General features: G+C 41.7%; 1 protein-coding gene across 1 annotated transcript; it reads left to right on the top strand.

Moving 5' to 3' along the window:
* Positions 1-3,774: 3,774 nt before the first annotated feature.
* Positions 3,775-5,317, top strand: LOC117890136 (splicing factor U2AF 50 kDa subunit). The gene has a single exon (XM_034794822.1). The coding sequence runs from the start codon at positions 3,823-3,825 to the stop codon at positions 5,305-5,307; it is 1,485 nt and encodes a 494-aa protein (XP_034650713.1). The 5' UTR covers positions 3,775-3,822; the 3' UTR covers positions 5,308-5,317.
* Positions 5,318-12,247: the final 6,930 nt, after the last annotated feature.

Raw genomic sequence — 12,247 nt, 5'->3', positions numbered from 1 at the left:
GCAAATTCCGCACCCAAAAACTCAAGAATGACAGAGGATGCGACGCACACACAGTTGCATGAGGGCGGGGGCGGTTTGGCCTCCGACAAATTGTCGAGAAATTACATAAAAATACGAAAGAGAGAGAAAGAGCACAAAAAAAAAGCTACACACAAATTGTTATGCTGAAAAATCTGTAATCTGAAGTAGTTGCGGATGCACTCGAGAGATATTTATGGAGGGGCCACAAGGAATCATAAAAAACGAAGCGACAGGAATGTCTACTCTTGGGATTTGAAGAGTGAGATACCCTTGGATGTACATTTTTACAAAATGTTTTGCAGATTAAAACAATAAATACGAGAGAGTGTTCAAACTTGATTGAAATTTGCAATTAAATATTATAAAACTATTTTTATGAAATATATTCAGGGAATTACACATTACAGTGAAATAATTATCTGAATAAGTAATTAAATAATAAAATATATTTGCTACAGGGTATAGAGTATTCAGAAAGTCAGCTAAAATGCATTTGCCACAAACAAATGTGTGCAAAAATCTTTAGTGTGTTATTTTTATTTCCATCGTCATATTTTTCTCCTCCATTTATGTATGGCTTTTTGTTTTGTTTGATGTCTTTCTGTTGATTCATCAGAAAATAAATTGAAATATTTCTGCGTTGACAGAAGCATAGTTTTTGTTTGCTGTTTGCCTGCCATTCGATGATTTATTTAATTTACTAAAACTAACACAGTATATTGGAGGGGAATGCTCCTCCTCGACGTATTTTGATAATAAAATCACGTTCACACGCTTACGGCCACAAATCAATTGGTGGCTGGAGCCAAACACTGTCCCCCACTATCACCTCTTCTATCGAGTGGGAAACCACCGAAAAGTGAATCAAACCTAAACTTCATTATAAAAATAATTCCTACTTTTTGGGAATCTTTTTTGGGACCCAAATTCGTGGAACTGCCAGCCGCTCTTTCGTTCTCCCTCACTCTGTGTCATTTTTCACCCCACAAATCAGTTTGTTAGCGACCTCGGGGTTTGTTGGTCAATATCAATCTATCCCAACAGTTTCACTTTGGGGCAGTCCATTCTGTGCTGTCCATCCTTTCAACGTGTGCGGTCACAATATCCCTCTACACTTGCCTCTCTTTTTGGTCCGAATATATTCTCTATCGCCGCCCCGCGCTCTGCCATCATCTATCTATCCCCTGTTCGCTTTCTGTTTAATATGCCACATCATTTCAGCAACGAAAACAAACTTTTTTGCATAGCATAATATTTATGGACATTCAAAATAAATAAATATTTTCACTGCTCCGAAAACTGTTGGCAATTTTCAATAGTCACTGTGGCGTCATCTGTTGGCTAACCGCAACAAAGAGTGGGTCTATATTCCAGGGAATTGTTAGAGTGGTGGGATCTCATTAATGGAACTGAAATACGAGCCATGGAGTGAAATGTAAATCGAGCGAATCGAATGAATCATAGAAATTCCGTGGGATTGAGGGAGGGACATGCCATGAAAAACCCGAATGCATTATCGAATATGTTGCATATAATCGAATTTCAACAGTTGCAGTTATTTACATTCAGAAAGTGAATAATTTGTTCAAAAAGCCCAGCAAATTAATAGAAACGCTAAGAAATAAAGCTATACAAATATTTTGAAGTGCATTGATTGATACACAGTTTCCACTTAATTCTCTTTTATATGTACATATATGGAAATATTCCTCAAAATATCAACCATAGAATATCGCATGTGATATGAGAATTAGAAATGGTTTCAACAAATTCTATAGCTAATAGATTCATATTGTATAGTTATAAAATTAAAAATGTAACTTACTTTGAATTGCAGATATATTTAAGGTTTTCCACATCATCGTTAGCTTTACTTCGCCGAAAGTTGGCCTGTAAAAAAATAGAAATTCATCGTTTTAATATTTAATAGTAGAGTTAAATGTAGAACTAAAAAAGATAATAGTTGTATATTAGAATAAAATTCTAAGAACGCTTTAATTTCATTACAAAATCTAAGAAATATATATCAGATATCGATATATTTATTCCGTTGAAATAGATTTTAAGTTTTGAAAACTTTTGGCCACACTTATTTTCAGTGAAAGTTGCTGCAAAATCGTAAAATAGGGTTGCAACACTTTCTCCCGTGGCACGGAAGAAATTGCTTTTAGTGTTGTACAACTTTCCACAACACTGTTTGAGAAATTATATTCCGCTGGAATCGATTATTATAAACCGAAAGACCTTCCTTTTTGGCTCTTCTCTTTTACAATTTTGTCCGGTTTTTGTTTTATTTCTGCCTTAAAAACTGATTTTACGTTTTGGTCAAAAAACGTCGCCCCCTCCAAACAATCTGCCACAATCTGCTATGAATTTTTATTGAGTTGTTGAGATTTTAATTTATTGCCTTTGTGCTGGACGGATTCCTCAAATGATGTGAGCCGATCGAAAAACGTACAGAATTTTTTGGGGCATGTGCTGCAGCAGTGGAGTTACCTCATCTTCAACCTCATGAAATGGCGGCGCATGTTGGTAACGTGGGAGGGGCGCGGAGGGTTAGCATTCACTGCCTGAATTTAAATGGACAAATTAATTGCGTGTTTCTCAGTGTCTGTTGTGTGTGTGTGGACAGGTTCTGGCCTGGCCATTTGCAACAAAAACAAAAAAAGAGGCAACAAAATCCAACGAATGAACAAAGAATTAATTGGTTTTTGGACACTGGATGAAATATATTTATTTTTGAGGCTTAATGCCGGGCGGAGATTTCATTTGCATCCCATATGGTAGATCCCTATAGATCTCATCTCCATCATCATCGTCTGAGTATGTGTGTATGTCATCAAATAGCCATTAAACAGTCGACCATTAAAGGTCCTGAAAGGATCGCGCATCAGACCGCAGGCCATTTATTCGAATGGTGATTGAGTATCGCCTCGGAGGGACATAAATTATCACACGATTCACGAGGGTTCGCGCTGAAGGTACAGCGCTATTCCGTCAATAAAGAATTCCTCGATCGATCCCCTCTTCATTATGCCAGATCCTCCTTCGAGTTGACAGTTTTATTGTGTCGCCTTTATGTGAATTAATTGAGTCGCTTGCTCCATCGGAACCCAATGAAGTTGTGTCTTTCCAAGGAATGTCGCTGGACGCTCTATCATCTCCCTGCTGTGGCTGCCAGCCCTGCCCCCCTGGGGCAAGAGATGGACCACACATTGCGAGAGACAACATTCTTCTCTCAATCTCTCTAACAAATTGGCTATTTTCATGCCACGGCTACGTTGGCGGCGGCTGACTAGCTGCCTGCCTGCGGGTGAAGGCCGACTGCCAATTAATTATAATTAATTAGCGGATATTAAATGAAATTATGAAAACGTTGAAGCGACGATGAAACAATAATGATGATGATTATTCGCTGATAGTGCACCCGCAGATACGTTTTCTGGATATATTTCCATATACAACAACAAAACGACTTAATTGTCGTTTAAATTGGCCAAAGATATTTCTTAATCGATTAATCAAACGGAAATGCCACAGCCCTGATCGTTAGCTACAACCCTAGAGGGTCTGAAGCTTCACCACTTGCAACCCTGTGTCTCCTCTCCTCACACAAATGTGCAAATCATTGTGAAAGCTGTCAGCACGAGAAAAAAAAGGTGAAAGTGAAAATTCTTTTGCTGTTTGACGAGTAAGATATTTTCTTATTGTTTTCTTTGGAAGATTTTCACACAACAAATCTTGTGGTTTTCCAGCTAAAAAGCTTGCTACAGAGATAGAGAGAGATAGAGCTAGTTATCAATGGGTGGTGGTCGTAAAAGTGAACAACGCCTCTCGCGTAGATATCGCAGTGGAAGTAAGCCGAAAAATACGGTTTCCTGCTATACGCGCCCTCGCTCCAGAAATCGTTCACGCTCCAAGCACCGCTCACGCTCCCGTAGCCGTTCCCGCTCCCGTTCCCGCTCCCATTCACGTGCCATCACCCGATATCGTTCCACCCGTTCGGTTGTCACTTTCCAGAACAAGGCAAAGCCAGTCCCCTTGAAGAATCCAACAAAACGCCGTGGATGCGTTTCCAGCCTGTGGGATGTGCCACCAGAGGGCTATGCCCATGTGACTCCCATGCAGTTCAAGGCCATGCAGGCCAGCGGCCAGATCTCGGCGCCCATTCTGTCCCCCACACAGCCGACAGCGGACACGGCGGCCATTGCTATGGTGACGCGCCAGGCGCGACGCCTTTACGTGGGCAACATCCCATTTGGCGTCACTGACGAAGAGATGATGGAGTTCTTCAATCAGCAGCTGCTGCTGGTCGAGGACGACTGCGGCGGACAGGTCTGTCTCGATGGCAAGGCAGTGCTGTCGTGCCAGACAAATCTCGACAAGAATTTTGCCTTCCTTGAATTCCGTTCGATGCAGGAGGCTACGCAGGCTACCAGATTTGATGGCATCTCTTTCCATGGACAGTTGCTGAAGATACGACGGCCACACGACTATCATCATCCAGTGGTCAACGTCGGATGTTCCTCATCGGCTTCATTTGCGGCTGGAAAGTCGCAGCTCTCTGTTTCCCCTGCCCTTGTGGCAGGTGCAGTGGGCCGCCAGGCCATCGCAAATCTCGTTCCCGATTCGCCAAATAAGATCTACATTGGCGGTTTGCCCACCTGCCTGCACGAGTTGCAGATCAAGGAGCTGCTGCTGTCCTTTGGCCAGCTTCGGGGCTTCAATCTGGTCAAGGACGTCACCTCGAACCTCAGCAAGGGGTACGGGTTCTTCGAGTATATCGATCCAACGCTCACGGAGCAGGTCATTGCCAGCCTCAATGGCATGCAGCTGGGCGATCGCCGCCTCATCGTTCAACGCTCCATTCCCGGCGGTCGCTTCTCAAGCACCCAGCAGATTCCCATTCAAGTGCCCGGCATAGTGGCGACTTCCTTCGCAGCAGCCACCACGGCACTGAACAATGCCACCCAAGTGCTTTGCTTCCTCAATATGGTGCTGCCGGAGGAGCTGTTGGACAACGAGGAGTACGAGGACATACGCACCGACATCGAGCAGGAGTGCAGCAAATTCGGCGAGGTTCTTGGCCTCAAGATACCACGCCCCCATGCCAAAGGTGCAGACACTGGCACTCCCCCCAAGGGCTGTGGCAAGGTGTATGTCCATTTTGCCACCATCGAGGATAGCGAGAAGGCTTTGGGCGCCCTGAGTGGCCGCAAGTTCAGCGGCCGCATTGTCATTGGTTCATTTTTCAATCGGGACAAGTACTTTGAAGATGATTTTTGAAGTTTAATTGGAGTTTAAATGTAATTTTAGATTTTAAATAAAGATAATTGATTGATTGTACGATTTGGGAACGATTTTCGATAGTTTAAAGTGAAATGTTAAATATTTGCATAATTTTTCCCACGAAAATGAGGCAATTCGTGATTGTTGAGGCGATTAATTGATGCCCCAAAGGTGAGAATCAATAGCTGGCTCATCATTTCCACATATAAATAAACGAGTATCAATAATCTGAAGCGCTTGCAGCTCTGTCAGATACGCTGGTGTTGAATCTATGTTGAAACTTTTATCTTTAAAGACTTTAATCCGCTGAGACAAACCGCAGAGCAGTTCTGACGCCTCCTCTCTCCTTTTCCACTCTTCTCTTTCGTTGTTTTTCTGTTGATATCATCAGCTTAATGCCTAAGAAATCGCTTCAAAAATATCTGCGAGGATACGCCTCATTCTCTCGCCTTTCGAAGTGGGATTCAATTAAGGCAACGGACTTAATGCTGCAATCCTTAAAGCTCTTCTCCTGCCACTTCTCCAGAGAGACACAGAGAGAATTCTGGTGTCCGCCTCCTGCTCTGTTCTCCAAGCACTACTGTTGGGCCACAGCTTTTGCTTAATTAAATTTTTAAACCTTACGCTTTATCGCCTCTGGAATTTCTCGCAGCAGATTCACACCTACCGAAAAAAAATCAACCTTGGCACATCCCAAGCATCTTTGCTGCCTTCGTTTGCCTTCCACTGGAAACCTGAACCACAAAGTCAATCTCATTATGGAGTTAAGATCCCACAGACTCTGTAAAGGGCCTTCCCCAATGGCAGAAGCTTCTTCAACGTCTTCTTATCTCTCGCTGAACGCCGAACGGCAATTCGGTTGCATTCTCTCAGGTTTCATTCTCCCAAGAGACAGACAGACAGTGAGAGGAGTGCCTTCTGATGTACAATGTACCCTTTGAGCGTTTCTCTTATCTTTAGCTTTTGGTCATTTGCCCGACAGCCGATCATCAATAATGAAATGCTTGCCCGCTGCCGCGTTGAAAGCACAATCCGGTAGAGGGGGAATACAAACGATTTATCTCAGTGGAGAAACGACAATCACGCGGGGACTAAACGCTTTATCGAAAGACGCTACACTCAGGAGATTGTGGAAGACGACTCCTATTTCTCTCTCTGTGGAGACACAAATTAATTCAACGCCTTTGGATAATGTCATTTACCAGCGGAGAGAAGAGAGGAGTAGAGGAGAGGCTGGCTGCTGTTGCAGCCTTTGCCTTCATTTATCCATCGAAAACTTCTTTAGATGCCGCCCGTCTGTCCCATGAAAATCAATGCCTTGCTGCTGCCTCCTCTCGATGGGTAATTAATAAACGCCCATAAAGATACAGCGGATACAATAAAAATTCCATTGATCGGAGAGAGAGAGAACTTTGAGGGAGAAAAGGGTTTCGTTTGATTTTTTGTAGTTTTTATGATCTGTGCCACAAAAGCGGGGGATTAACTGGATTGAGTATGAGATGATATCCCCTTCTATTGGGTACTCCTCCATCTTCTGGTCAAACAACTTCTCTTTCGATTTGTGTCCGAGGTTAGGGTTTTGAAGGGCCCTGCCCTTTTTTTCTCTATCGTGTTTTTAGAGCCCTCTCGGGATGTGTTAGGTAATCGAAATTAAGAAATCAAATCCACAGTTGAGTGAACTCTCTTTCCCTTCGGTTGGGGCATATATTCTCTATGCATTTTTAATTGCATTTCTCAACATTTCATTTGAATATGATGTAGTAGATAATTATATGGGGAGGCTACCGCCCAGAGGCAACGCCTCTCCTCCTTCTCCGTTACATTCCTGTCCGCTCCTTGATGATGTCTCTATTTTGGAGCCCCAGAAGCTTGTTCTTTTGTTATCCATATCCATCAATTGATTTGTGGAGGCTATCTCTGTGGTAGGGGAGAGCTGAGATAGCGCTATCCGAACTTAATTAGTAGAATCTTTAGGTGTTTTTTTCCCTCCTCCCACTAACGATAGTTTAGGTGTAGAAGCTGCATATAAATTGATCAGAGATCTTGTTTTAAGATGTGTTCACCCTCCCCTAATGATATCTAGATACAAATTTGTTCTTCCTCTAATGATATCTGAGAGATATGCCATCTCGGATCTCCTACGATTTGTAGAAACTTTTAATGAAGTTACGAGCATATTCATGAATATATTTGATACCAAAGACCAAAGACCACTGAAACCAAATGAACTTTATTCAAATACCTATTGAGTTCTGCAAAAATTCAAAAGTTCAGATTATGTTTAATGAGCGGGCTTAATTAATAAAAGAGAACCCATTCCCTCCGCACGCCGCCAGTTCCCAGAACCTATTGGCTTGTATTTTTAGAACTCCTAAATTGAATTCACATTTCCGGATCCCAAAATGAAAGAACAAAAAGAGAACACGAAAATTACAATCAAATAAACAAATATTATTCTGCAATTTCAGCGAATTTATGTAGATTCAACTGGGGAGAGCGAAGTGGTTGATACCCTCTGGTATTTATAAAATTAAGATTCGATTATCTCCTCAACCAAAAGAGTTTTCCATTACATAGAATAATTTTGTTGCAGTTTCCCAAGAAAAATATTTGGTAGGTCAAAACTCTTCCGTCTTCTAATAAACATAACACCCACAACCACGGCAAAGGGTATGCACAAACAAATTTCAGTCAAATATTTCAACTCAATTTAATGTAGAAAAAGAGGATGTAAGGGTTTCAAGGGTATTGTGTGGGCTTAAAGGGGAGGTGGTCGTTGTTGCGTGGTTTTATTCCACGCTTTCTTCCTTCCTCTTTTTCCTTCCGAAATTTCACTGTTCCACGTCGCTACGTTAATGGCAGTGCAATTAATTCGAGCAAATCGTCTGTGAACCCTTTTTATGACCTCTAAGAGCACCCACACAGCACCCCAGTTCACACAGCAGCTCTCCTATCATTGTCTCTTGCTCTCCCTCTCTCTCCCTTGTTGCCATCTCTTTCTCAAATAAAAATTCATTAAACAACATTATTCTCGCTTACCATTCGTCCAGCCATCCGCTAAAAGGGTGGTAAAAGACAAATTGGAAGCCAGAGCCACGCCGTCTGAACCGACGAAAGTTCTGCGTACTATGAAAAGTTTTGCATTTCAAATGAATTGAGGATCCTAAATATTTCAATATTTTGGCCAGAAATACAACAAGTGGCTGCATTTAATGATAATTTGTATAATTCTTTCCTGCAATGAGTCGCAGTTCATTGTCTATAGCTTCTAGTTCCAATCGAAATTCATTATTTTCGTTTACCCAATCGCTATATTCATTTCAGCCTTTGGAATGGTCGTATAATTTATTACCCTCCTTTAACAAAAGCCCTTAACCGAACTAGTTCTAAATGCAATGAAAGAGACTGAGAACCTCAAGCCATTAGTGGGATCCGTTGCTCGATTGAACACATTGTTACACGTTTATTCCGCTGATCTATTACACAGGCCATTTGTCTTGGCCAGAGACTCGGCCGCTCGAGACAATTCGAACAAATCCCGGTTCGAAGAACCCATTTCAGTGGCACCCCACAGCGTGAACAAAAGGTAAGCGAAGAAGGAAAAAGGCGATGGAAAACTGTGTCCAGCCGAATGGAGTTTTTTTGTGTTCCGAACAGCGGCGGCAGTGAACGCGAAATAACCTGCGACCTGAGCGCATTTAATGAGGGTCATAAAATCAAGCGCCAGGCCGGGTAAAACAGAGAGCAGAACCCAATCCGTTCCAATCCACCTCCAGACAGGCAAACGGACAGAGCAGAGACGTGTAACCCGAACTAAACTCTGGGCTTAAGGAGCGCGTAACAGGTGCGATGTCTGTCTGGCAATGAAATTATAATACAGATTATAGCTAGGTAGCCGTAGCCGTAGCCTGAGCAGTAGCCGGTGGAAAAAAGGACACCTTAATGGCCTAAAAGCTGACGACATTTCTGGAACAGTTTTACCAGTATTTTCGCCTCTTTGATATTCCGCCACGGAAACCAGAAACAGAAACAGAACGGCACTCATTGAATCGTTTGTTTTTGGGAATTAGAGATTCAAGATGTCGAGATTTCTTTTGTGTTCCTATGCAAATGCCTGGGCGTGTCAACTTCTGACCCCAAAGTGAGGCATAATCCAAGAAAATACTACCAAAGAATACACACAAATAAAAAGAGACGAAAACAGCGGCGGACAGATGATGCGGCGGCACAACAATGAGAGGCAACAATGGAAATGCAGAGAGAAAATACTCGTACAATTTAAGCTGCCTGAAATGCTCGACTTTCGACTCCTCTCGCCATAATCCAAACTAAATGTCCGACTTAATTTTGTTGTTCTACTGTCGGGGCGACTCAGGACTCGGCACTCTGACTCTCATTGCTTATTCTTTATACACTGAGAGAAATATATTTAGTGGAGCGGTGAAGATGGAGCAGAATATTTAGGTGAAAAGGAGTTTATTTCTCACTTAAATGGTTTATGAGATTTTGGGATTATCGTGGAATAAGATTGAATTATCTTTTTGCTTAAATTTAAGTCAAATAAAGAAGATTTACACTTAATTTATTTTAAGCAACAAAAAATATATAAACAATCTTTTGATTTTAAGCATCGGAACTGCTGATGCCTGATCTACTCTCCTGATCCTTTCCTGGCATTTGCTCATAGTTCTTTTGTCATTTCCTTGATGACAGACAACTTTTATCAAGCCTGCGTTTCTCTTGCTCTCTCTCTCTCTCTCTCTCTCTCTCCCTCTATAGAGTTCTTGTATCTCCTTTTCTTTATCTATAGAAATATATATTTTTGTGTAAGGTTCGTTGACCTTTCCATGGTCTATTCAGGGGTGCCGTGACGCCTCTATCCCCCGCTCACAAAATTGTTTTGTGCCGTGTAATGGACCCATTCGCTTGCCCACTGATGAATGGCCCTGCCCTGCCCTGCCATGCAGTGCCCTGCCCTGTCCGTGTGCCCATCATAGGGCGTCATTCTCTATTCTCTGTTCAGTGAGCATTTGTCCTGCTGCTCCTCCTCGGAAGTGCTGCAGTGCCTCATCTTCTCTCCACTCTCCCTGCGCCCTCAATTCTGTCTACAATTCAACTTCAACTTTTTGATACTCATCTGAATTTGCATTATTTTCTCTCTCACGACTGCTGTTTACGTTGATTCTGATTTTAATCTTTCAACGGCGATGCTGTGACGCTGCCACTGCCTCCTGCCACTGAGTTTTACATCTTCTTTTCTTTTCTTTATTTAGTTTTAATTTTAAATATCCTGTACTCAGAGAAGAGTTGGGTATATTTGACACCAAAGCGGTTTCACTTTAGAATAATGGAAAAGTTAGAATAATGTTGAATATCAGCAACTGACCCTTGTGGCTACCTATTTTAAGTTGAATTAAAGTGAATACTATCTTCTATGGCTGTACATTTTCCGTTTCTGCCATAGACAGCCTGAACAATGGGTATATTTAGGTCCACTCTAGTTTTTTCTCTCGTCTTCTACCTATATCTGTACCTGTACCTGCAACTATGCCTCATGCCCTCTGTCCAGGTGAACAGGTTCCATTTCTTTTGTTTGGTCTCCTTCACTTTCCGCACTTCTTTTGCCTTAATTCATGCCACTCATTCATTCGCATTCGCATTCGCATTGCGTTCTGCTGCAAAAAAGTATCCTAATTGGTATTAAAATGTGATGTTACGGAGCATTTTTTTAAACCATTACTACTGCCTTCCCATTGTACTTTGATGCTAGAACGAATGGCATTTATCTTTATTTTGGTTTGGTTTGGTTTCTGGCCTTTATTCAGATTCCATTTAAAGTTAAAACAAAGGAAGAATCCCATCTGATATGATCTCTGACGGACCGTACGGGAAGCGCTTTGGTCAGATTTTATTGGCGTTTGCCGATTAAAATCAACCAACAAAAAAATAAAAATAAAAGAGAGAGCACTCACTCGCTTTTGTCTGCTCTGCTGCTTTTAATGTTCGATATTTGTCCGTATTTATTTTGTATCGGTTGTTTTTTAACCTTTGATGGAGGAATTAATTTCCATGTCGTTTCGATGGGTAATTAATTTTATATCAATATACACATTTTCCGACATTTGTTGGCATATGAAATTTATATGTAATGTTAATGTAAACATACATTTCTTTAGATTTATTCATTTACCGAAAGACACTTGGATGGAAATTCAATTTTTCGTTACGCATTTTCATTGGCTCTTTATGGGTTTTGCGCTTTCGTTTCATTGATTGCTGTTGTGTAGGTCAGTTTTAATGGTTGAAGGTTTTTCGTTCCCTGGCATTTAATGCTGCGGTTTACAGTACGCAACACGCCAAATAATGTTTAGAGAGCGAGTGCAGGTCTTCCCCTCTACAAATTCTCTCTCGCGGGTCTCTCTTGTGGATTGTTTTACTCCGAAATTTATCATTCACTTGAAAAAATTTACTCATTTAGCTGTGCCTCTCAATGTTTCCCCTTTCTGTAAGCATTTTTAACTACGTAACAGCATGAGAGAGGAGAGCGTAAAAAGAAGTCAGAGAGGGAGAGAGCGGCCTTTGTTGGTGGAACCCATTGGGAACCCAACAAAACGAACCAAGAACAAAAAGTTTAAATAAAATATTTCAAAAAATATAACTTTAATGAGAGGAATAGAATTTCAATAACTCAAAGTTCGTGTAAACTTTTCCACATCAAAAACCCTGCATAAAGGCTTATTTAAAGAAAAATTTGAAATTTAACAGCGACTCCGAATCGTTAGCAGCAGCGAATGCGCATGCGTACGCTCTCTCGCGCACTCTATCTTTGCTGCTGGTCATGCAGACATGTTCCACACATGATCCACAGTCGTGGAATCGTGAAATCGACTGATTCGGTCCTCGGACACGATTCATGAACTCTCTCGAGCACACGTTC

The sequence above is a fragment of the Drosophila subobscura genome, chromosome E (assembly GCF_008121235.1).
Source record: "Drosophila subobscura isolate 14011-0131.10 chromosome E, UCBerk_Dsub_1.0, whole genome shotgun sequence".
Taxonomy (NCBI): domain Eukaryota; kingdom Metazoa; phylum Arthropoda; class Insecta; order Diptera; family Drosophilidae; genus Drosophila; species Drosophila subobscura.
The sequence above is the reverse complement of the archived record's forward strand: the minus strand, read 5'-3'. Positions and strand labels throughout refer to the sequence as shown.